The 26,225-nt window shown below is 40.2% G+C and overlaps 1 protein-coding gene and 1 long non-coding RNA gene across 5 annotated transcripts in view; one reads left to right on the forward strand and one right to left on the reverse strand.

Moving 5' to 3' along the window:
• The window catches only part of DUS4L (dihydrouridine synthase 4 like), a 41,018-nt gene that overhangs the window by 7,516 nt on the left and 7,277 nt on the right, over nucleotides 1–26,225 (forward strand). Inside the window, exons 4-10 of one of the 4 annotated variants that reach the window (XM_048068502.2) lie at nucleotides 684–806; nucleotides 1,594–1,820; nucleotides 9,148–9,253; nucleotides 12,558–12,658; nucleotides 14,299–14,449; nucleotides 19,618–19,753; nucleotides 22,437–22,548. In XM_048068502.2, coding sequence (XP_047924459.1) covers nucleotides 684–806; nucleotides 1,594–1,820; nucleotides 9,148–9,253; nucleotides 12,558–12,658; nucleotides 14,299–14,449; nucleotides 19,618–19,753; nucleotides 22,437–22,548 — 956 coding nt within the window. Of the gene's footprint in view, nucleotides 1–683; nucleotides 807–1,593; nucleotides 1,821–3,519; nucleotides 6,120–8,625; nucleotides 8,802–9,097; nucleotides 9,254–12,557; nucleotides 12,659–14,298; nucleotides 14,450–19,617; nucleotides 19,754–22,436; nucleotides 22,549–26,225 lie in introns of those variants that run through there. The other 3 variants (XM_048068501.2, XM_048068500.2, XM_013190743.3) reach the window with 3 other exon arrangements.
• LOC136789604 (uncharacterized) lies at nucleotides 1,048–3,637 on the reverse strand. The gene is made up of 3 exons (XR_010828367.1): nucleotides 3,498–3,637; nucleotides 2,212–2,372; nucleotides 1,048–1,262 (listed from the first exon to the last, which is right to left on the reverse strand). It is a non-coding gene; the product is annotated as an uncharacterized lncRNA (long non-coding RNA).

The following is a 26,225-nucleotide window of genomic DNA, read 5'->3' on the forward strand; positions in this document are numbered from 1 at the left end:
GAAGCGTATTTTTTTCTAAGCTAATTGCAACCAAGTATGCCAAACTTTAACTTCTTTTTAGGCCAAAAATTTATGCTTACATTTGAGTCCTTTGTTTCATGTGCATGCTGATTTCAATATAGTAAAACTGCGTACACTTGATCTGCTTGTATAAGAAAAATTAGTTTAAGGCACAAAAAAATAAAGCTAAAAAAAATGCTGCTGTTCAGTAAAAGCAAAAGTTATCCAATCAAAAGTAATTGTTTTACACTTGAGGGAAAAGATGTTATTGCAATCAGGTTCTAATTCCACTCAAGAAAATCTTCCTTTTCAATCCCAAGTCATTCTGTGTTCTGAAGAAATCCATGACCTGATGGAAGGGGAAACATCAAACTATTTGTATTATGTATGATCTAAACTATTGTTAATTAAATATTATCTTCCTTGCAAGCCCATTTTGTGGATGGAAATTTGAACTGGAAGAGATTAGTTACTTGTCCAAAATGCTGTTGGGAAGACACAGACTGAGCCAGGATCTGAAAGCTGGTGTCACAGCACAGATGCGTCATGAAACTACAGCTGTGACTATCTCTGTTTACTTAGCCACGCATTCTAAAAGCTATAAAGAAAGAAATTGATGTATTGGACTGAAATTGATCTGCATTTTTCAAACGTAGAATACGAATGTTATTTTTCTTTTAAAGATGGGCAATGGCAGAAGGTTATGGTGCTTGCTTGATAAATAAACCAGAGCTAGTTCGAGATATGGTGAGACATGTGCGGAATCAGATCGACAATCCTAGATTTTCGGTATCTATTAAAATAAGGTATGTCTAACGTAAGTGCTGCTTGTGGTACTTGGAAAAATCCTTTTAATGCTTTCATAAAGATAAAGGAATATGTTAGGGCATATGCACCAGCACAGCCTTTGACTACTTACATAGATAACAGAGTGGCAGCCAGAATTTTCTTGCAATCCAGAAGACATGAAAGTACAAGTTACATGATTTTGGATTCCATGAAAGAAAAGCAGTGCGTGGTCTGTAATTGTGAGGACTTTGTGAGCTGTTACGGGCCAGAGCCACAACTGTAGTTGCCTATAAAAGGCAAGATAACAAAGCTGGGAACTGGTCCCCACAGCTGCTGTAAGGACACATTCTGCTTCCCTTCATCACTTTCTAAACCTGTACGAACTGTTGATCCACTTCATCCACTGTTTATCCTCACATCTCCTGTGGCTTTTGCGTATTTGTTGGTTAAGTTTCAATTCAGTTTATAATTGCCTAGGAAAGGAGAATTATTATAAATCAGATTTTTTTCACAAACTTATGCAAAATAATGACAATTATTTTAGAGTCTTTTGTGCACACTTACCTTAATCTCAATAAAATTCACCATGCATACTTCAAAGATGTGATATAACTGGGAAATGCTAAATTATATAGTGATTTCAGTGTTAAACTCTTATATCTTTATTAAACAAAATGTTTTTACCTTCCAGCAGAAGTATTTTGTTTATTTATGCTAATCTTTGGTAACTCTTCCTTATGGATGAGGGTTTTTATACAGTTCGGGTAACTTAATAGCTAATGTTTTTATTCCTTGTAATTTTAGGATACATGAAGATTTAAAAAGAACAGTTGACTTGTGTCAAAAAGCTGAAGCAACTGGAGTTTCATGGATTACAGTACATGGGAGAAATGTAGAAGAAAGACATCAGCCTGTACATTATGATGCAATTAAAGTAATTAAAGAAAGCCTGTCTATACCTATTGTGGCTAATGGAGACATTAAAACTTTAAAAGATGCTGAAAATGTTCATCACCTGACAGGAGCAGATGGTAAGATGAAATGCATGCTATTTTCTAAGTAAACTTACAAATTAAATTTCTAAGTATCTATTTTGGCTATAATTAGGACCTAGTTTCAGTGCTTTTCACTCTTTGAGGAGACAAATGCAAGATGATGTTTTAGATGCCTTATAAACTAATAAGCAGAATCACTGCTAATCATCAAAGCACCAGAGCACTGTTGTTCAAAGCCACAAATAGATTTTGGAGGTAAGCTACAAAAGCTCTTTGCGTATTTGTGCTATGTCATCACTTGGTAGTGGAGGTCAGGAGGGACCTTCAGACATCCATTCTATCTCTTTATGGAGCCGATCATCTTTTTACAGAACAGTAGACTTTAACTTGGAAACCTCTACTTCCTGCACACAGCAACAGATTTTACCTTGCCTTACCCTTCAGTGGTAAAATTTTGGGGTAAAGGATTGCCTTGCAGTTACTTGGTCACAACACATTCCTGCAATTGTCTGTGGTTCCAAGCCAACATGCAAGTTCAGTATATATCTTGAAGAAGGGATCTGGATCTACACACTTTGAGTCTTACAGCTAGAGTATGAAAGGACAGAGAACAGTAGTTAGTGTCATAAGGAATCACAGAATCATAGAATAATTATGCTTCTCCAGCCTCTTGCCCCCCAGTCTGTACGTATAGCCAGGGTTGCCCCTTTTCAGGTGCAGAATCTGGCACTCGCTCTTGTTAAACTTCATATTGTTAAGATCTCTCTGCATGGCCCCTCTACCCTTGACGGAGTCAACCACACCTCCCAGTTTAGTGTCATCATTTAGGAAGAGCTCATGTGGCAGGTTTCTTTTGATATCGTTGGTATTTAGAAACTAGTTGCACCAAACTGCCATGCTGCTACAGTGGCTTTCCCCACAAATACAAAGCAGGAAGAAAACATATAACAAAAGAATGTTCTTGTATCCCATCTGACTTTCCTGAATAACAAAAATGTAAAATATCAACCTATAGATCAAAATGTAGTGTAGATACAAATATAATAAATATAAACTAGAAACTTTGTGGATTTTTTTTCTGTCATGTAGAGTCCTAAAATCATTTTTGGTTTTGATCATCCTATTTTGTGAGAAGAGACTAAGTGTGCTAGATTACATGTTGACAGTGCAGGAAAATCCCTTTGTTGCAGAAATATTGCAATAGAACTTGGCCGGATTTATCTAACAATTTGGGAATATAGTTGCAAATACACTGGCTTATTCAGAAAGCAAAGATTTACTGCAGACTAAGAACCCTGAGATCTCTATAACTGAGCAAGTGAGCTGTTAATGGAAGAATGATTCTAGGTCAGTGAATCAGCTGAGCTGCACTAAAAATAACTTCAGCATTTTACTACTCTTGTGTCTTTCCATCATAATTTTGTGTTAAAAAGATGGGTTTATATGTGTGTAATGAATAAAAACAAAATACTTTTGTATTGTTTTTTAAAAAGTAGGGAAGAAAGGTTTCTGTGTCCTGTGTTTTGCTTCAGAATTTCTGGAAGAATATGTCAGGTGATGTAGGTACTATGGGACTTGGGTTGTTAAACTGATTTCTTTGGTATAAATATATAATACTCATCCCTGTTGTTCTCCCATTAGTTGTCCTAATGTTTGCTATAAAATGGGTGCTATAAAAACAGTAATGTTAAATTTAACTATAATGTAACTTACTTGTTTAATTTGCAATTTGAAGGTGTAATGGTGGCTCGAGGACTCTTAGCGAATCCGGCAATGTTTGCAGGATATGAAGAAACACCTTTGAAGTGCATCCAGGACTGGGTTAACATTGCTCTTGAACATGGAACTCCTTTTACATGTTTTCACCACCACTTAATGTACATGATGGAACGGATAACTTCAAAACAAGAAAAAAAAGTTTTTAATGTTTTATCAAGTACCTCAGCAGTTCTAGATTATCTGAATGATCATTATGGTGTGTGCTAACTGAAAGTATTTTAGTTGTATGTAAACTTGTATTTTGCATTTGCTGATATATTGTTATAGTTTTACTTGGGCTTCTACTTATTAGCCAAATTCATAACCATGTAAATATTTTTCAATAGAGTTTAACATGATCAGGCTGATAATTTATATTTTTAGTATTTTTATATCATATTTCACTCCATATTCCACAAATGCATAATTCTATTTACAATACATGACTGTACAGAGGATTGACTATTGTAAGACTCCAGTAATTTAATTTTTCACCAGACAATTGCTTACAGCAATATGTTAGCAAACCTACGGCTTTTTTAAAGTGAAACTTCTTAAAATCAGGACTGCTGATAAGTAATACCAAGATTTTCAGACCAAAAGAATCCAAAGGGAGCAATTATAGAAATATTTGCTTTAACTGACATACGATGTGCTTTTAACTTTGAGTAGACTTTTCAAGCTAAAAGACTGTGAGACCTTGAAGCCCAATGTAGTACCCTCTCAAATTAGATGTTCCTTTTGCAATCTAAAACTTTCCAAACTTATTTATAACTCAGAAAAATTCTATACTTCCATATAGTGAAAGAAACCTGGAATGCATATAAAATGACAGAAAGAAGGAAAGAATAAACTGAAGAGATAATTTAAACAAAGTACAGACCTAGCTGAATCTAGAATACAAGACCTGAAAGTTCAATGTAACCAAATACAGTATCGATTATCTACTATATAGTAATCATATAAAAGATTAAAGCAATCATCTACCAAACCAGAACTTTATAGGTCAAAGAAAAGCTGACAGATTCTCCCAGTGGGGCTCCTACATCCTTTCTGCCTGCAGGCATGTTGCTTATCAAAGCATGACGGCCACTTGGCTTTGGATCTTTGTATAGGAGAAAAACAGTGAAAATTAGAACAAGATAATAACATTGCACACCAGCTGCATTTGTTCTGCAGAGGAAATTTCACAAATCTGTGCAGTACAATTATTTGTAATCAGATAATTTGTTTCCTTTCTATGTTTACACTGAAATTCATACAAGAATTTTCTTCATTTTCTAACTCGAGTACTTCCATGAATATACAAGTGAATAGTTCTGAATTTTCTTAATAAATTACTTGTTTTCATATACAATAGTAATTTGTTTATTACACTATAAACTATGACAACATGGTGGAGGGTGTGTTGCTTTTGATGCCATTTCCCAAATCCATTGTATAGATATCTAACTTCTCACATGTTTTTTATGCAGTGGCATAAAGGACTGGTTCATTTTTCATAGAGAATATGCACTGATTTAGGTTTACCGCATTTGAAAGGCATGACATGAGTCATCAAGTCTAGTTCACTATTCAGGACAGCAAAGTTACATAGCTCTTCTGATACGGTCATCCTCCTGATGCGTTAGCAAATGAAAAACCACAGACATGCTTTGCTGTCCTAGGGTAACTGAGACAATCTCTTTCAGCCTTTCTTGGCATGTTAGGTTCTCCATTCCTTCAGACAACTACTTTCTTCATTCTTCTGGTTTGTTAGGTTCTCTTGGCAGTGAGATGAGCAGAATTACATATGGCATTCCAGGTGACATGCCAGTGGTGTCTTCTACAACGGCATTAATACTTCACTTTCTAATGCCTTGCTTTTCTTTAACTAATGTATCTCTGAGCCTTTACATGTAATTTATGAGGTCCCAACTTTACAGCAGTTCTTATTACCTAACTGCATGACGTTGTATTTTGTACTGTTAAATTTCCAGTCTCGTGTTCATCCTACTATAGTGTAATTCTCCTCAGTTCTGAAATTGTCTTGAGCCTTCTGCATCAAAATTAAAACGTAAAGCTACACAACTGACTTGTATAGGAAAGGGATTCTTGAAAGTATTAATCAAGTCTTGTGTTAGCATTTACTTAAGATTTTTATGATTTGGCAAACAAATTACCATTTACTGTGAAATTCCCTGTTAGCCACGAGGAGCAAAGTTATTTATTATAATCAAATAACACAAATGCAAGACTTACTAGTGGGGAAATGGTATTTTAGAAGACTTGAAATACCTTGACCTATTTAGGAACTGAATACGTGATGATTTTGAAGGCAGCAGTTGTTATGCCTGTGTGATATCAATCACAGAGATTTCTGCCTGAAGTACAGTTAATGTTGTTAGTAATTAAGGAGTGCTTGATCTGGCCAATTATGGATCATAATAGTCGATAGAAGTTTATCATCCCTTTTTGTAGGTGAAATGAATGGTTGATAGTTGATTTGTATGCCCCCTTCCCCTTATCAATTTTGTCTGCATCTGAACGCATTTCACTGTGTTGACACAGAATAAACTGCAAAATTTGAGTCTTAAAGCCATATTTCAAACAGCCTATACTGTTTATAGATACATAAATTGCTAAAGATACCCCTATGGCAATTAGTTATTTATATTGCAGTTTTAGTGTGGTTTTTATTTCTTATTATAAGCCTTTTGAATATAGGAAAACTATGAGTTTAAAGCCATCAGGCGTATTCCTTCCCTGGTTATGTTATTTGTAACATCATCAGGTACTCAGTTTTCCATTTTCTAACAGCTTTTCAGTTTTCAAAAAGTTACTCTGTTCCTCAGCTACCTTGGATGTCATCCCAGGTTAGTGGGAACACCCGGCAGCTGCAGTCAAAGCACACACAGCCTTTCAGAGATCTTACAGAGCCCCTGAAGTGAAAAAGCAGACTCAGACTCTCTGGCAGTGAGGTTGTGCAGATGTATGCAGCTGGGCTACTGGGAGGGCAGCCTATAGTGCTAGTAAGAGGTGAGTAAGCAGCTCAGAAATGGAAACTGCTCTGGAATTAAAGGAGAGAAAGTCTTTAATAACATTTTAACAGCTTCAATAAAGCATAATGGCTGTAGGCCAATAGCTAAAATGTAATAACCAGGACATATTAAGAGGTTATGTTTTGTCAATGCTTCTGATTACATGTTTATGAAAACATGTTAGAAATAGTTCTTAAAACCCAGGCTGTTTCCATAGTGTAGATTGGATTGAAATGGCTGGTTGTATTACTGTCCGATATTTGCTATGGATAAACAATTATTTGGGATATAACCTTTCATCCAGACATTGCTTGGCAGCAACTAGGAAAACATTAACACGCTGACACAATCCCCAAGCCACAGACCTGGGAAAATTTAAATGCAAGTGATATCACATTGAGAGCAGCTGTAAACAACTGCTCCGAACTGTATATACAAACACTTCCTAACCCAGTTCACTTCCAATAGATTAGAGAAACAAAGAGCTACTACTCACACTATTTGATCTATGTCATAGAATCATAGAATAGTTTGAGTTGGAAGGGACCCTTAAAGATCATCTGATTCCAACCCCCTGCCATGGGCAGGGACACCTCCCACCAGACCAGGCTGCCCAAAGCCCCATCCAGCCTGGCCTTGAACACCTCCAGGGATGGCGCAGCCACAGCTTCTCTGGGCAGCCTGTGCCAGGGCCTCACCACCCTCACAGTAAAGAATTTCTTCCTAATGTCTAATCTAAATCTCCCTTCATAGGAGAGGGGCTCCAGCCCCTCGATCATTCTTGTGGCCCTCTTCTGGACTCAATCCAACAAGTCTATGTCCTTCCTATGTCAGGGGCCCCAGAACTGAACGAAGTAGTCATTTTGATGGAAATTTATTGGGACAGAATTCCCCAAGGCCCCTCAGGCAGTTGTGTCAAGAAGGCTGATCATGCTCATCTAGGCCAGGTAACCTCTTCGATGAGCATCCCAGGGGCTGTTTGGATCACAGGCAAATCAACACACTGCTGTCTGGGCTCTGTGGTTAAGCAGGATTTATGTGAAGAACAGCCGAGCTACACAAATAACTGAAGTTTTGGCGGTCCTTCAGGACTAGAAATTTTCAGGGCTTACAGTGCCCTGTAACTGTATCAGTACCTCAGTAATACCACGAGGCCTAGATTACCTAAATAATTGAATCAAATACTGAATGTGGTATAGATATAGCAAGACTGGGAACAATGGGGAAAAGCGATGAGGGGAGGGTTACTCAGGGGCAGCGAAGGGGAGTTGCAAGGGTGGCTAAGATGGTTGAGAAATGGGAAAACGGGTAACAATGCATGGAGATAATGCGTTTGGAGCCTCATTATGTTGGTGAAAAGCACCACACCCAACAGAAGACAGAAGAGGATTTTTTGAAGGAATGTAGTTTTATTTGTGAGGTCCAAACAGACCTGTTTGACAGTGCCTGAGGCCTTGTTTGATTGATCTTGTGGTGTCTTTATGAATAATGGCAGCACCTTGTGAATACAGCTTTACACGATCTCCACATACTAGGGAAGTGCAATGCTTCCGCGGGGAGGAGGGGAGGCAGCATTTCACTTGAACTTCAGAAACTAATGAGCACGTTAGAGAGTGGAGTCACAGAGTCAGAGTCAAAGGCCTTGATCGAATAAGCTCGAGTCATGAAGCGGTACGATGATCACAGAAGCTTCCTGCAGTAAAATGCTTCTAGCTGTTGCTTAAATGTAAAAAAAAAGCTGTTGATTTTAACCAATATTAGCGTGTAGATCCTTGTGTTTTCCACCAGAGGAGTGGTCCCCAAGTATTTTCAAGACTGTCACCTGGGATTGCAGTTCCAGCCGCCCCACACGAGCCCCCAGTCCTGATTCCCCGTCCAGAACCGAAACCCGGGGCGCCACCGCAGGCACCTGCGATGCCTTCAGAGACTGCGGGGGGACCCCAGCCCCACCGGGGCGCCACCTGCGGGGGTCCTCCCGCCCCGTCCCGTCCCTAACCGAGCCTGAGGCCCCCGCTCCCCCCCGGCAGGCGCCCAGCTCGGCACCGCCCCCGGCTCCCCGCCGTGTCAGTCAGCCCGGTGCCGCCCCACATCCCGCCGGCCGTGCCCGCTCCACCTCCCCTCAGCGCCGGTGGCGAGGAGCGGCCCCGCCGCCTGCCCCCTGCCTCGTTCCCCGTTCCGAGGCCCCGCTCCCCGCCCTTTCCAGAGCGGCTCGCCGCCATCGGGCCGCGGAGCCCGGCAGGTTGCGAAGGCCGGGAGGCCTCGGGGGGAGCGGGGCGGGACGGGACGGGCTCGGGGCTGCCGGGCCGGGGGGAGAGGCAGGAGGGAGCCGGGGGGCTGCGGGGGCTTCACGGGGGCCGGCCCCGGCCCTGGCCCTGCCCGGCCGGGCGCTGCGGCGGCGATGGGGGAGGCCGGCCCGCTGCGTGCCGCCTGCGGCCGAGCGGCCGGAGCCAGGGGGGAGCTCAGCACGGCAGGGACACCCCCGTTAAGTTGTCCTAAAAATGTGTTTGTTTTTTTTTTTTCCTCTCTGAAACTCAGCCCAGCTCTCGACAGTGCGGGGCCCGCCCGAGCCGCGCTCAGCCCCGCAGGCCGCCGGGGGACGATGACTTTCCAGTGGACGGCAGTTGCCACCTTCCTGTACGGCGAGGTAGCAGTGATCCTCGTGCTCTGCCTGCCGTTTATTTCTCCCTTGAGGTAGGAGTTTGCTGCGTGCTTCTCACCCGCTTTCCGCGTTTTTCCTTTTGGTAAACGTTCAGCTTTGCTGCAGCGTGAGCTAGTTGGGATCTGAGCGTGCTGCTTGGGTCACGAGTGCCAGGAGTTTCAGGAAACCAAAGCCTGTCTGAAGGAGCTTAACGTTTTTTTTACACACTGTTAATTTTTCTGACCACCCCTGTGCGCTTCCCTTCCGTAAGGGGGAAGTCTTCCTGTCGATTTTGGAGCAGCCAGCGTGCAGGAAGTTTTCTGCCTCCCCTTGCTATGAACTAGGAAATGAGATGACACAGCGGCCTTTTCAAGAGCTGTTTATCAAGTCTCCAGCGTTTTGGTGTGCAGTAGGCATTGTGGGTGCAGAACTGATAAGGCACATCTGATATTTAAGCTAACCATATATGACGTGTAAGAAAAGCTTGTAAGAAATTTGTGGTCATTTGTTCAAAAATAAATACAGGCTTCAGCTTGATGCAGAAGGTTCAGGACTACTGTAAGAAATGCCTCCATAAAAGTATATAAACTGAACAAAATAATAATACTTCTGGAACACAATATAAACATTAAGAAAAATCATTCGTTCGTGCAAATGCCCTTGGTAAGGGAAATAAACAAACAGAAACAGAATGTGTTAGTTACTCCCATTATATGCAGAGGCCTGGCTTGTAGTGTTGCCTTAAGATTGTTTCTTCTAAGTAGCTGTTCAAATTTGGTAATGCTCTTTTTATTTCTTCTGAAGAAATACAGCTAGCTTCTCAACATGATGCTACAGAAACAGTTGTGATTTCTTTGCAGAATATTAGTAACTAAAAAAAAACGTTCAGAAAATTTGCCGCTGTCTCAGTGTTGTATAAAACTGATAAATGTTTTTTCTGCATCTTTAGATATATTCAGAATGAAGAATGCATACTGTAATATGCTAAGGAAAAAGAACTAAAACAAAAAATGGCAGTGTGCAGAGTTAGAATTTGACAACTTAAACCCGTGGGAGAGTCTTGAAAATGGTTGAATCCTCTGCAGCCAGTATCACAACTTAAGCATTTCAACAGCATTTTCAGCATTTCAACATAGATTGTTGAGTTTCCGTGTTTTCTTCTGTATTCTAATCAGAAGTGCAACCGTATGTAAGAAGGCAAAAGCATTGTGGGAGTTGTAATCAGATTATTAATAATAATGGCTTATGTGAGGCAACCAGCTGCAAGAGTTTCTTCAGGCTGATGACACATTAAGAGGACTGAAACAGGTTTCACTTATGACTTAAATAGGACCTGAATTGAGTCTTTGAAGCTGAAAAGCAAATTCAGCTACCAAAAATTGTTTAAACTTTAAAATCAGTGCTTTTAGTAACATACAATGGATTCATTTTATGTTTGATTTGTGGCATTCGGTTATTATTTCAAACAATAGTTTCTGAAATAATTAAATAGTTTTATCCTTTGTGATGTGGTCAATTATCTTATTAACAAAATTGCCACAGGAATCTTGTAGGGTTAAAGATTAGGTGTAGCTGTTGTGAGAGTATTGGAGGGCAGCAGTTCTGCTTTACGCATCTTGGCAAGCTGAGAGCTGGTTCTGTCACAGGGCAAAGCATGTGCAGCTAGAGAAATGTGAAACTGCTGTTCTTCAAAGTTTCGGTTTCCTCATCAGTCTAGAAACAGGTTGTTTGCATCTCTTGTGCCTGTGCGGTTTTTTGGGTAATGAACTCCTCTTCAAATTTGCTAAAAAGATTTTAAGTTCCTGGGGAACAAGTAGATTGACAATATAAAAATGCAAGTACCCAAAAAGACAGAATTGGACTGCCAGGTGATTGCAATATCTATAGTGGTGGCCAGTATTGCAATTTGGAAGGATTATATTTATGTGGCTTCTGTCACCAAAAGGCAATACAGCATTAATAAATGTTAACATTACTTGTAGAGGGAAAAATAAGCATGAGAATATAATGTAGGTATACTTTGCAGTAAAGAGAGAGAATTTTTAGCCTTAATATAACTTAGCAGTGTAGTTGGTCTAAGATGTTTACATCAGAGAATCACTTCTTAAGTGGAGATTGGTACAAGACAGGAAGAATCACATATTTAAAGAGTTAACAAGTAGGTTTCATTTGAGTTGTAACTTGGCTTACTTTAATTAAGCTTTTTGGTTGATACAGGCTATGGATGTCTGCTAAAAAGAATTGAGATTATACCAAAAGATCTGAATGGAATTATTGTGCATACAATGCTAAAATAATAACTTTATTCTTTCTGGTGCAGAACGTTGTTGGAGGTGATGCTACTGTCTAAGTTAAGTTCATAGTAGATTGGAAACTACTTAGAGGACAAATTCTAATGGTCTCTGCAAAATGTAAATAGTCCTAACAAAATTTGGAGATGTTACCTGGTTAATTAGATGCTGACTAGCGTGCCTGCGTTACATCCCTTATAGCATAAGTAGGTATTTATGCAGTAGCACTGATTCTAACCTGCAGCAAAGAGAGCTGTCTGATCTGTTGTTGTCTCTTCTGGGTTTAAGTTCATTTGACCATCCCAGATGTTCTTCATTTGTGCTGTAAGTGTGAATTCTTACAGATCTCTCCATGTAGTAATATTAAAGAGATGGTTGTTTAAAAGAAAAATAAGTGGTCGTTACCGCTTTTGCAGCACTTCCTGTCTGAAGCTATTTCATTAGCCAACAAGTTGATGCTCTTGAAAGAGGTTCTTGATAAAATATAAACGTGAGACTTGTCCTTTTATTGTCATTTGTGTGTTAGAATGTAGTAATTCCTTCTACTTTATAATTATGCAGACTCATCAATGTAAAAGATGACCCTTCTGAAGAAAGGTGGTAGAGACAATCTTAATTCATGAAGGGTTGGTTTCGTGGGTGTTTTGGTTTGGTTTTTGTTTTTAACTTGGCAACAAGGAGTATAGTTGGGTAGAAAAATGACAGATTTTACAGTCTTCAACCCATCCCTGAATTTATCGTAGTCAGGAACAAACACGAAGTAATGCTAAAATAAAATCTAAAATAAAACACATCTGGAGAGTACCTGCTACCATATGAGATGTTTTTGTGTTGAACCAACTGTCTTTGCCTGTATTGAGAATGAGGGGGGGGGGGGGGGGGGGGGAACCTAGCAAGTTGAATTGTTGAAAGTTATATATACCTACTCTAAATTATATTGCAGTTAAAACAGCTGTTTAGAGACCTTACTGAAGTCTCATATCAATAACAAGGCTTTCTTCTGTGAGGTTATTATGCTTTTCTTCTAGTGTTTAATTATTTTGAATAACACAATACTATTTTACAGATGGCAGAAGATTTTTATGATTCCTCTATGGAGCAAAATAGCTGTTTTTTGGAACAAGATGTTCCTTACAATAATAGTTTTACTGATCATCTTGTTTCTTGGTAAGTGTTAAACAACTTTCTAATAAATTGAAAAAATAAGCTGGTATACGGAATTCATGGCAGTAGATAATTTGCACAGATTCAAGCCTAATGTATTTCTTTAAGAGTTCTGCAACAGAATAGAAGAGGAGAGGACACATATAGGTTTTGTGTTGGGAATCCAAATACAGTAGTAATAAAGGAGTGAATGAAGAGGAAGAATGGAGTTTGGCCTCGGCTGCTGCTTGGTTTCGCTTTCTTACGCAGAAGGCTTGATTCCTGTACGTGGCAGAGCTGCTCAACCTGCAGTAGATGGCACTCTTTCTCTCAGCTGCTGTTGAAATAATGCACCAGAATACGTCAAAGCCCTGGGCTATATGAATACTTCTACTCAGCACAGATAGTAAACAGCTGTTGGCTACGCTTGTTAAAGCCTGAGGTCTCTAAAGGAGGAGTAAAGCTTAAGTGAAACTGGAGCTTGACTGATGACTGTCTGCCTGAATTCACGTAATGTCTGTCCTGATTGGTTTGTGTGGTATCTCCTTTATTTCAGAGGTGGAAATAATTCTCCCACGTGGATAGTAGGGGATTGTTTCCAGTGCCTTACAATGAAAATGCTGTTTAATTCCAAGCTGCTGCTGAGAGAAACGTAAAAATGTACTGCATATATAATAAAGTCAGGCTAAATTGTAATTCTATACTTCTAATAATGAACAAAGTAGTGGAAATGCAAATAAACTTTTTATATCTATTAGAAGATCTTCAGTATCCCTAGAAGTAGATATTTCAGTAAATGGCTTGAGATTGAAAACTGGTGGATTTCTTCTACTCTCTTTGAAATCCAATTGGAAACTTTAACCAAAGCTTTCTTTGGTGATTGTCATTTATGTTAGAGGGGAGAGAGATTTGAGACAAAGTAGAGCAGCAATGAGATAATAGATTACTGCAGGTCTAGATTCTTCACAGAGCATGGGGATATGGTATTTTGTTTGGTCTTAGCCTTCACCGCATTGTTCAAAGTTTCACTTCAAATCTGTGTTACTATAGGCTTTCTATATTGATGGATGTTATAGAAATATTTTTTTTGTGATGTGGTTTAAGCATAAAAGTAGATACTACTACTGTGCTCATCTAACAAATTCCATGTGAGGTAAATGCTTCAAAAGGCATCTCTTCTTTTTTCCTTCCCTTTCCATTTTCTTATTGTTTTTCCACTGGCTGGGTTTTAATTCACATTGTCAGCAGTGACTTTTTGACACTGTTGGGTCTCCGGTAGCATTTGTAGAATGTGTTGCTTTGGCCAGGTTCCTGGTGGATGAGTGCGAATGTTGGAAATAACTGTTCAAGTGTGTTTTGGGTAATAGTTTGGCATGTCTCTGGAAATATGTTATTGCTTCAGTGGTTTATCAAGACCTGTCTTTAAAATGGATGGGTAACATAGAATCATTTAGGTTGGAAAAAATCTCTAAGATCATCTAGTCCAACTGTTAACCTAGCACTGCCAAGTCACTAACCATGTCGCTCACATGACTGATGTTACTGTTTGCACTCTGCCTGTATGCTGAGCAAAAAGTGCAAATACCTCTTTCTAGTTCTATGTCTGGTTAATCATGTGTGCATACTCACAGATATGATTAAGAACAATCTTTTTTTGTTTACAGATGCTATTAGAGAAGTTAGAAAGTACTCGGCCATTCAGGTGACTGAAAAGGTTGCAAATGTCAATACCAATGCCATTGATCATATTCATATGAAACTCTTCCGATCACAAAGAAACCTCTATATCTCGGGTTTTTCCTTATTTCTGTGGCTGTAAGTATAACGCTTTTTGAATTTCTACGTAGCAGATTTCTTACGGGAGCTATTGCACAAAGTAATTCAGCTAGAAAAAAAGATCAGAAGGCTGATTTCAAGAGATTAAAAAAATTAAATGCAAGTAGATTGGCTATGAGGTAAACAAGATCAGGGGAAATAATCACTTACAAATGTTTGAATATTGGAAGGATATGTGAGCAACACGTGGAAAGCAACATGTTTGGAATGTTTGAGAAAACATTTTGCAGGAAAAGCTTCTTCAGGGAGTACTAATTTTTTTCATTACATATATGTCCTGTTTTTTTTTGTTTTTTTTTTTTTGGAACAAGGAAAACGAATTTAAACGGTCAAAAACTAAAGCACTGTTAATGCCAGCTTGCAACATATTAAGATTATTTTACTGCATCCTGCTGTGTTAAGAAGCAAAACTGGAGTCTGACTTTAACCATTTCATCTAAAGCTTAAAGTTCCAGATTCTAAGGGAAGTTTCAGATATTATTTCAGATCGAGCACTTAGTGGCAGCTGGCCTGCTGTGATAGTGTGGTATCCCTTTCAAGATGTTTGAATACAGCCAGTAACACAGGGTAACAGAGAGGGCAAGTTTGAACTGCTCAGTAGCAGCCAAGACTGCCTGCAAATCTTTCCGGTAGCCATGGCAACCTGCAAATCTTCACAGCTGGACAAGGAGCACATGAACTAACTGGACAGATAATGTGAATGAATAGGAACAGGAATGGTGGTCAGAAGATTTCCTACATTTGATGGTGATGCTGACCCTCTTCTGCAGTTCTTTGAGTTGCTTGACATTCTCTGGATATGCAAGAGGAACACAGAATAAAAAAATGCCTGGAATTACAGAGACTTGTGATGAACTTGTTCTCCTTGGACTAATGTGTGGCTATCTTAGTTAATCATTACAAGGAGAAGCTTAGAAGGGACGCTGTACATAAAGAAGCTTCAAGGAAAAGTTCATACAAAACTTGAGCAGGAAAAACGGAGGAAAAAAAAAGTCATCTGTAGCCTTGTGCAAAAGTGATAGGAATGTATCATGTTCTTCATCTTCCTGCAGAAAGGTTAAGTAAATATGCACAACTGTGTGTTTGATCTCTGCTCCAAGTGAGGAGTAGCTGGATTGTGTCCTGGACTAGAGTTAGAAGCTGGTCCCCCAGGACCGTATTCCCACTATCAGGGAAGAAAACTTGTCAGGTGGCCATAATAGATATAATTGTGGAGAAAACTTGTGCACTTGAAGAGGTCTGCCGAAGGTCTTCTGGGGGCTACAGGACTTTCACAAAGATTGAGGAGAACTAAATACTCCTACAATAATGGCTAGAGCATGACTTTTCTTAGTAGAGTAGTTTTGCTTATCTGTTAAACAGATACAGTGTTTATCAGAAGACAGAGGGGGAGGGAAGTATTTCTTGGGTTTCCTTGTCATATCCTACTACCGCCACCCAACCAAGTTAAGGTCGCTTGTACCTGTGAATAGGTACTTGGATGTTCCTGGTTCATTCCTTGGGTCACTTTTGGTTCATTTTAGCACAGCGGCTAAGTGGAGAATCCCAAAAAAGGGGTAGATGGAAATTCCCAAGATGAGGGAGGCTGGAAGCTTGTTACTTCTGGTAATACAACAAACTCCTCCTCCATCTGTGGTCCAGCAATCGCAGACCACTGGGAACAGATGAGGAAAACGACCTCCAGTCAGGGGAGGTAACGGGGCCAGCTGAGTCTCCATCTGTCAAGTATCTGCACAGAGAAGAGGAGGGTCAGAGCTGCTACCCAAGACTGTCCTCCAGGTAGGACAGAGATGCCCATCCACTAACATGACTTGATGTCTCTGAAGTGGAGAGACTGCCAAGGTCTGCTCGGCCCCCTGTTAACCAGTGCTGCTCATCCACTTGGGCATCTTTGGGTATGGAAAGGGACTACAAAGCTCTGGGAGCAAGGGGAAAGGACAGGAGGACTCAGGTGGAGTTCATTTCAGTTTTAGTGAGGGGGGGAAAAAGGCTGAAGTGGAGCGGATGCATCCATCGGGTTAGTGTGTGGGTGATTTTAGTGTATTGGCCTTGGCTTCTGCAATCATGGGACCTTAGAGGAAGAGGGTCTCTGATGAAGTGGGGCAGGAGTGTGAAACTGAAAATGTCTTTAAACTAGGTATGTCAGGGGAGCAACATGCTCTCAAGAGAAGTGAAGGCTTGGGGAAAAGCTGAGAAGTGTCAGAAAGTCAACACAGTGAGGAAGGCTCTCATACATCCCTTCTGAAAGCAGAACAACGGGAGGCCAATCTTCGGTGTTTGAACACAAATGTGTAAAGCACGGGAAACAAAAAAGAGGCTTTAGAAGCTTGTGCACAGTTGCAGAGTGTCCTTTGTTTGCCTGGGACAGAGTTAACTTTCGTCATAGTAGCTGGTATGGTGCTGTGTTTTGGATTTAGGAGAAAAATAACGTTGATAACACAGCGATGTTGTTGTAGAAAAGTCCTTACACTAAATCAAGGACTTCTCTGCTGCTTGTGCAGCCCTGCCAGCAAAGAGGCTGTGGGTGCAAAGCCTGAAAATGTGAAAAGGAAACATGGACCAACTCCTAGTCAGGCAGGGGACTGAATGACAAAGGATGCAGAAGAGACTGAGGCATTGGGTATCTCATTACCAGCCTCACGTTGCCTTGCTTTTTGCTCGTAACATCTGCTCTCTGGCCTCCCAGTTGTAGGAGGGTCAGCGGGAAATGTGATGTTACCCGCAGCAGGTACAGCTGGAGAGAACTTAAGCAAAGTGGACATACACAAATCTGTAGGATCCTAGAGTGAACACATGCAGAAGGATGTGCAGTATCCTAGAACAAATCTGCGCAACAGCCAGGGTTGCTGTGAAGCTGTGCTCTGTCGTCTTTGAAGGATCCTGGTGATCAGGGGAGGTTTCTGATGACTGCAAAAAGGCACGTGTCTCACCTGTCTTCAAGGAGAAGAGAACACAGACTAAGCGGCCTCACCTCGGTCCTTGGAAAGGTTGTGGAGCAAATCTTCCTTAACCTTTACGACCCTGGAAATGGCCTTATGGTGACTAGGAAAAACCATCACGTTTACTGAGCAGACATCATGCCTGATCATTCCTGTTGCCTTCTGTGATGAAATGGCTGGCGATGTGGACAAAGGGCAGAGCAGTGGCTGTTGTGTGCCTTTAGCAAGGCCTGTGACAAGTCTCTTTTGGTATCTTGATAGCCTAACTGGAGAGATACGGTCTGGGGAGATGGGGAAAAAAAAAAAAGAGGGTGGAAGATTCACTGGGTCTCCAGGCTCAAAGGATGGTGATTAGTGATGTACGTTCTAGCTGGTGTCCCTCTGGGATTGGTACTGGACCCAGTACTGTTTAATGACCTCATTAACAACTTGAATGATGAGTTAGTGTGCTCTTAGCAAGCTTGCAGACTGTTAAAGTCCAAATCAGAGTGGTTAATGTCTTGAAGGGCAGGGCTGCTGTTCAGTTGGAGCTAGACAGGCTGGAGAAATGTGCTGGCAGAAACCTCGTGAAGTTCAGCGAAGGCAGGTGGCAAGTCCTGCGTCTGATAGAATGACCCCATAGAGCATACAGGCTGGGGACTAACTGGCAGGGTAAAAAGCAGCCTCACCAAAAAGGACCTGGGGGTCCTCGTGGACAGCCAATTGTTTATTGGGCTGTAATAGCAAGGGTGTAGCCAGCAGGCCAAGAGAAATGATGACTTCCCCCTGTCTGGTGCTTGTGGGACTGCAGCTGCAGGACCACGTAGGGTTTTGGCTCCCCATTGTAAAACAGACATTGACGTACTGCAGTACTGCAGAGAGGCCCAAGAATGCTGGGCACTGAACCGTGTGACATACAAGCCGGTGCTGAAGGTGCTCAGCTTCAGCCTAAGAAGTGAAGTGGAGGGGAAGACTATTGCTTTCTCCAGCTGTCTAGTTGGAAGGAGTCGAGAAGATGGAGTGAACTTTCCTCAGTGGATCCACACTGGAGTATCAGGAGACAACAGGCACAAACTGAAACCTGGGAACTTGTGATTAAAAGTAGTTTTCCACTGTCAAGAGTGGTCGAGCACTAGAAGAAGGACCCCAAAAGTCTGTGGAATGTCTGGCATTGGAGATGGGGGGAACTCAGCCGAACAAGGCCCTAAGTAGTCTGCTCTGCCTGCTCTGCTTTCAGCCGGACCTCGGACAGGATGACCTCTTGAAGTCCTTTCCAACCTACACAATACTGTGATTCTGTTTTAGTAATGATGTTTTACTGTCTTCTGGCTGCTGTATCTTGGATAAACAGTGACATAGAGTAACTTTTTTTTTATTAAGAACAGTCAGAAGATGAGCTTTCAGTGAAAAAGCAGGTGGAAGGCTCACCTTGGGAGCTTCGAGGTCTGTTAATACACTTTCAGTTATGAAAAAACAAAGTGGATTTTCAAATATTTTTTTTTTTTTTGAAGAGCAGCTGTATAGTTATACAGCAGGAATGAATTTAATTCAGTGTTGCTTTGGCTTTTCCTTGATTCAGTAACATACCATTTTGAAAGGCTCCAAGATGGATAAATGATGGAAGTACTGATGCGAAGAAGCAATCACTAGTTCAAGTCAAGGAAGGTATTTGCAAAGCTTAGGTTTGAGATGCCAGATGAGTGCTGACGTTCGTGTATGTTCTGATTTATACTGTACTGATAGAGTACTTTGAAAGGTAATAGGAGGGTTAATAAAATATTGCTAATTTTATTCTGGTAAGGCCTTTTGGGGGGGGGGGATTGTTTGCTGTCCTTGTTTTTAATCATGCTCGTTACTATAACCTATTGCTTGTGTGTTGTATTCAGAGATCCATCATATTTAAAACAGAAAGTTACATAAGAGTATTTTGGCCTTTACGCAAAGAGGTGTCTAACCCCCTAATGGCTGCGGATTTGGGGAGGAGGGGCGGGTTACCTTTTCAAGTAAAAAACAGATTTTTGTTGGATGAAAATACATTTTCAGTCTCTTACTCTGCTATTACTTGTCATCATGGAGTCTGGATGTTTCCCTTGAGGTGCTTTGTGTCTTCATTTTCACATCTAATGTTGAAAGACAGATAAAAAGGGCTGGTTTTGTGTGTTGTTTTTGTTTTTTTGTTTTTAATTTGTGCTGTGAATTACTGTGCTGTTCACTGTGTTTCTTCACCAGTGTATTGAGACGTACTATTACCCTTCTTACTCAGTTGGCAAAAAGCATGGCATCTCATGCGGCTCTGGAAACACAAGTAAACGACGCTACTGAAGCAGCCAAAAAATACGTGGCTGAGAATGAGAGGCTGCAGGAGGTATCTTTTTACCATTTTTCATTTTCTTATGCAGAAAGTAGTTAGTACAAAAACAGTCTGGAGATAAATTCAGTAGCAAACTGTGTTCTTTTTCTGTTTGAAAAAGGAAGAATAATTTTCTCACCATACGTAATTCAGAATACTGAATACAAATTTCAGGAGCATTTTATTAACAAGGGAAACTAAAGCAGTACAAGTACATGGAGGAAGTTCTGTCTTTCTGGGACAAATTTTGTCAAATATTAATAAATTCTTAAAATATCTGTTTGAATTTAATCTTAGTAAAGTAGAGGGAGACACTAATTTTATTCATCTTACACTAAACAGCTGGCTGTTTGGGTCAGGGCTACAGCGGTCCAGTACAGAGAAGCCTACAATACAGCTGTGCTGATGCTGGCTGTCTCTTCTAAGCAGGACTTGCTCTGGTCCTGAGATGTCTTTTTCTAACTTGCAAAATTGGTCTTTTGTATTTATTGTATTTTGTACTCTTGTATGTATTTTTATGGTGGATCAGCCTACTCCCTAGTACCTTCCCTTCTCAGTAAGGCACTGCTGTAGTATTAATGAGGGTAGTACCAAACATTTCTTACCTAAAAGAACCACCATCAGTGGACCAAAACCGTGTTATTTTTGGAGAAGAGCGGATAAAATTAAGCTATTATGCAGGAAGGGAAATAACAAAGGTCTGGATGGATGAAATCTTTTCTTGTTGGTGGTTACTTTGACTTCTGTTGGAAGAGAATGAACCAGAAGCCAAGCTGCATATCCAGCATATGAAGGCTTTTGCAGCACTCTTCAATACAGTGCATTGTCAAAATAAAACTCACTGTAGGTGTGTGTCGGTTTCCTTACAGTCTGTCTGGAGCAGTGTCTGTAGTTACCAGCACCATTTTTTTGCCCTTTTTTTTTTTTGTAGTAAGTTTCCAGACAAAGGGAACCAACTCTGGGCAAAAAGTACTAGAGGGGCTTTTAAAAAATAAATAAATAAATAAATGCAGGTATTTGAAAGGTATGATGAAATGAGGATCACTAAGGTGTGTGTTACCTATTTCCAAAGTATGAAATGATCCCAAAATCTTGAGAGTCTGGTATTTTGACAAAATAATCCAGACTTCCACCCATAGCCTTGGAGCTTGTCTCTTTGCTGCATCCTGCTACGCTTTTTGCTCTCTGTCCTGCTGGGATTTGGCCAAAAGTCCTCCTTTTGTTCGGCATTCACCCTTAAGCGTGTGTTTCCCAAGCAACACATTCTCTTAGCTGCTTGTAAGTGATAGCCAGCAACTGGAAGCTGCATTCCTGTCTGTTTCTATTTGTATTTTTGATTTTATGATTTGCAAAAGCAATGGTAACCACAGTTACAATCAGCATGCTGTAGCTAGGTCTCCTTTGTGCTGAAAATGCAAAATGTTCAGAATCTTTGTTTTATAACCTCATAGAGATACTATGGGTTAGGTTCCTCTGAGGCTTGGCCCCCTGCATTTGCGTTCATAATACAAATGTGATTCATTCTGCTGTCAGAGAGGTAAAAGCAATAGTACACAGGGCACTCTGGCTGTAAGTATAAATCCTGTAAGTTTACTCCAGTGTTTTTGCACTGTCTCCTGTTCAAAGGTTCTACAGTGCACTGGACGTAAGACAAAAGTTTATAGAAATAACTGTATTAATAGAAAGAGCTGAGAAAGTAAAGGCGATGTGAGGCCCCTCTAGCTTTATTTCATAACAAATTGGCTATGGTTTTGTTACCAGTAGTGAAATAGAATCTCTGCGCTATGGTTACAGTGCATCTGAAAACTTCTCTTCAGCTCCCTTCTTTGGATTTTTTAACAGTTTTTATAAACTGTTCTTTTTCTTCCTGAAGTAATCTCTCCCCTCTGTTCCTCCTCGTTCCCAGTAAGCTCCCATACCGTGAGTTCACCTAACAGCTGTTCATCTCAGTTCTTTTCTTTTTCCCCTGAAGCATTTAGCACTATTTTTGCCTTTGTCACAACAGAGACACTGCTTGGTTGGCTCCTAGAAGTTATATGAGGAAAGGGTCTAATTATGGAGTCTAATCCTTAACATATGATACTTTAAGACAATTGCTACTGATGACTTAATGATAAGAGCATGCATAAGTATAGCAGTGCCAACATTTTCAGGGTATGGGGAGTATACTGCTCTTGTGTCCAGTGCGTACAGGGCTACTCTTGAATCCTTTCTTAGTTTTTACTTGAATTTCAGCGGAAATCTATTCGGGATATTGAGGTATTCTGAAGATTAAAGAGGTAGCTATGAACCTAAAATGAGGGATTTGTGACATCTAAATCAGGATAACTTAATTATTAGAAAAAAAGTTGCATATAAACATCACACGAAGTCTCAGTATTTGTCTTTTTGAAAAGCCTTTTATAACCTAAACAGTTGTGGGCTTGATACAGAGATGCCAGGTCCTGTTATGTGGAAGGTAATGCCACATATACACATACATATACAACAGGACTTGATATCAACTTAGAAAATTGAGCAATTTATTATTATTTTTTTAATTTTTATCCCTGGAACAACTGAGTATCTGCCTGTGTTGTACTGGCATTTTATAAAACTTGTCACCCTGCAAAGTCAAGGCTGATATTCTCTGGTAGTTTGGCATTAATATTCAACTAATTTAACCAGAACTAATTGTAGAATCTATGGTTTTTAATAGGCCTTGAATGAACGAAGAAGCAATGGAAATAAAGAGTCAGCAAAAGTAATTAATGAAAAATTGAAGAAGGAAATTGAACACTTGAAATCAGAGTTACAGAAGACATCAAATGGTAAATATTGGTTAGGACTTGTTTGTAATTATGAAAAAGATTGTTTCAACACTGGAAGTCAAAATTTTATTCTAAATGTAGCATTAACTACAGTTTACAGGAACTCTTGGTTTGGGGTTTCTTTACATTTGACTAGGAACAGGAACAATGTCATCACCATGGCTAGTTCTTAGCAAATGTTTTTGTTACAAAAATGTGTATGGTGTAATTTGAACACCCTTAGTTAAATGGCAATCATTAACAAATCAAACTGATATGTTTAAGTGGTGTTGAGTTGATTTGTTCAGTGGTGACATTTGGAGGATATGGAATCAGTTGCAGGTTGCTGTAGGCATCAGACTGATCTCCTGTGTTATGTATAGCAGCCAGTATCAATGTATAAAATGAGGACGAATGTGGTTAAGTCTGTGTCCAAAGGCTGCTTGCGTTTGGACAACGCTCTCAGACATGTGGTCTGACTTTTTTGGGTGGTCCTTTGGGGACCCAGGAGTTGGACTTGATCCTTGTGGGTCCCTTCCAACTAGTGATATTCTGTGATTTTCAGTTTGTTTTTTTTTTAGTATGAAGTGTTAGGTCAGGTAGCAGGTAAGTCTTTGACCAGTATTCTAAATGTATGCATCTCTTGCAACAGAAGTGACTGCGCTATTTTTTTAATCCCTTTTTAGCCTGCAAGGAAACATTCCTTGCAATTTATAGCATGACACCTGTCAGCAGCTTCCGTGTTTAAGGTTTAGCTTGTCAAAACTGCTTTCTTGGCAATCTGTGTTGAGATAGGACAGAACCAAACAGGTAAAATCTGCTCTATTTGGATCTGCCAAGGTGTGTGATGCTTACGAACAACACCTACTCATCTGAAATTAATGTTTTTAAGATAACACTATCTGTGACCTTGTAAGCATTAATCAGATGTTCAGACTGTTACGAAACAGATTTTTGTGGTACCAGATTGCATGTTTTCATCAAAACATAGTACTGCTTTCATATTGCAGGGCACTGCTACAAAGCTTCAAAAATAGCAACACCAAATATTTCATGAAATCATTTTTCGTTGTCCACTGGGAAGACAAACAAGAACAGCTGTTTTCAGCTGGGCTTGAAGCAACACGAATCTTTAAACAGAGGGTCTCATTAATTCGCATTCCCAGGCAGGTTTGATTGTGGTTTTTCCCTCTCCTGCTGTTTTCTTAAAGAAATGAAGGAAAGCTGCCTTTGAAGTGACAAGATCAATGAAAAACATAAATGCATATGTTTTATTTAAACTAACTGGTGGTATGTGACACTAATAAAATGTAAGCTTTTCAGTCAGGAGTGCTAGAGGGAGCTAAGGAATAAATAGATTTACCACATGCTGTTTCAGCTGCATTCTCCATGCAGGCTGTTGTCCGCTAGAAAGATGTATAAATTAAGGCATGCTTGAGACTTTTTGTTAGGGGGGGGGGGGGAAAGTGGGGGAGAGGATTTCTTTAAGGAATGAATCAGGAAATATAGCCCTCCTCCTGATGCCACCCCCCTCGTTGCCAAAACATCAAACAGAAAAACCCATGATTGTGTTAATTACCATCATCAGCTAAATGGTGTTGAGGTACGTCTATCTTTTTTTTTGGTAAGTATTCTTATACCTTATTTTGAGCAAACTGACAGCCAACAAGCTGTGGAAGTACTTGATACCAAGCACGTCTGTAGACAACTTCAATATGGAGTGTTAAGAGTTTGCACGTGAATTGAACTTGCTGTTTCTTTTGAAACTTCTGCAACTGAGCAGGTAAATACTGAGTTTCATGCTCACTAAGTGTGAGAAATGAATTACATAAAATCAAAGCTGGGATTGTTAGAGGTAAAACAAGCTTGTCAATTTTTTGCATGCCATTGAGCATGACTAAAATGGATCCTTTCCTTTGTGTCCACAAAGTCCAGTCCCTGAAGTTTTGGGGACACTTGAGGGGGAGGGGATTAAGAGTGTAGGTAATGCAACCTGGATATGAAACAAAGCAAAACTAATATAAAAAAATAAGTTTCCCGTTTTTTTTTTTCCTGCTATGTCAGTAAGAATTAGAAATTTGTGATTTTATTTTTTTCTGGTTGATTGGTCGTTGCTCTGCTTGAATTGGAAAAACAAATGCAATCTTTTTCACCAAGTACTTTCGAATATCCACTGGTCTGGTACATTTGTAAACCTACCTACACATGGTGTGAGGGTGATATATTATGTTGTAGTAGTCTACGTGTCAGAAGGTGAGGTACCTCAATAGAGGAATGCTTAGGAATCATCCTAAGCATGTCTGCTTTGCATTTCAATAAGTCAGTTTAGTATCAGAGCAGTGCTGTGACTTCAGGGGAGTGGTAAATTTTCTTTAACGTTTTGAAATGCTCTTTACAACTTCTGGCAGAGAAAATGCTGTGTGTCTCCTCTTCCTGAAATTTTGACTGAAATTTCAGTGTATACAGTGACTACTGCAAACATTCAGGAGACTCATCTCTAGTTCTTCAGCTATCTACCTTTTACAGGAAATGCAACCTACCGTATATTTTTGTTCAATTAACCATAAGTGAAATCCTAAGAAGATATTTTGCCACTTACTGTGCTCTAGACAGGTAGAGATGAACGAGTAGAAGTACAAGACAAAGAGACTGAGTAGAGAAATTATTAAAATCTGAAGAATGGTTGGAAGCAAGTGGCAAAGATTTCAGCCGAATTTGTTTTCCTTTCAGACTTGACCTTCCTATCCCTGCTGAGGCCCTCTTTCTCTTTATTGAGGATGTGAAGGAAAGGGGGCTAGTTCTTCACTCCTTTATTGCAGACCCACATACTGGGGACTTTATAGGCACCCAGCAGTGTGGCTAGCACTTTCGGAGCGTAAATCCATTTTTAGCATACCTGGACATGTAATAACACGACTTTTTTAAAAACCCTCTGAGATGGTATTTTATTGATACACTTGTCAGTTAAGGAAAATGTCTCACTATCTAAAATAAGTATGAGTAATCTTAGGAGCAGGCAATGCAGAGGTGAGCGTGCTTTTCCTGATGCACGTTAGATGCATTTCTAACAAAATGTTGACTGAGATAATTAAAGGCTCTCTGTGGCTGCCAGCATCAGACCTATGGGATTTTTGTGGGGAAAGAAGAGGTAGTACGATATTGGGCAGTGTTAGGCAACTGCCATGCAAATTCACAACTGTTTTTTTGATCTGTGAAATGTGGCATTGCTGCAATGTTCATTTATCCAAAATGCTAATTGTGACAAGTATAATAGATGTAAGTAGTGGTATGTTACTTTGTTTCATTTTGATGGCTTTGAAAATTATCCAAAAATCTACACCAACACAAACCATCTGCAGTTGGAGATGAGGTCGGAGTCAAAGGACGTTTGGTGAAGCAGCCATCCTCAGGTTGAGGGCAGGACTGGGACTTCCAGCGCATTAAATTTTTTTCTCGCTCACAGATCCTGCGCTGTGGAAATGCTGTTGTGTGAAATCCCTCTTTGTAACTATGGGACCTTCAGGGCAGGAGGGAGACTTCCGCACGGCTGTACTATTCCACTTTCTGCTATCTCGGGTCATCTTTTTGGTGACGCTGTCCTGGTGTATGGTGGAGGCTCCAGCTTTATTTACACAACAGAAATTGATACAGAACAGCTAGTATCGGTCGAGTCTTGTAAGAGAACAGGCTGGCGTTCC

The sequence above is a fragment of the Anser cygnoides genome, chromosome 1, assembly GCF_040182565.1.
Source record: "Anser cygnoides isolate HZ-2024a breed goose chromosome 1, Taihu_goose_T2T_genome, whole genome shotgun sequence".
NCBI classification, from domain to species: Eukaryota; Metazoa; Chordata; class Aves; order Anseriformes; family Anatidae; genus Anser; species Anser cygnoides.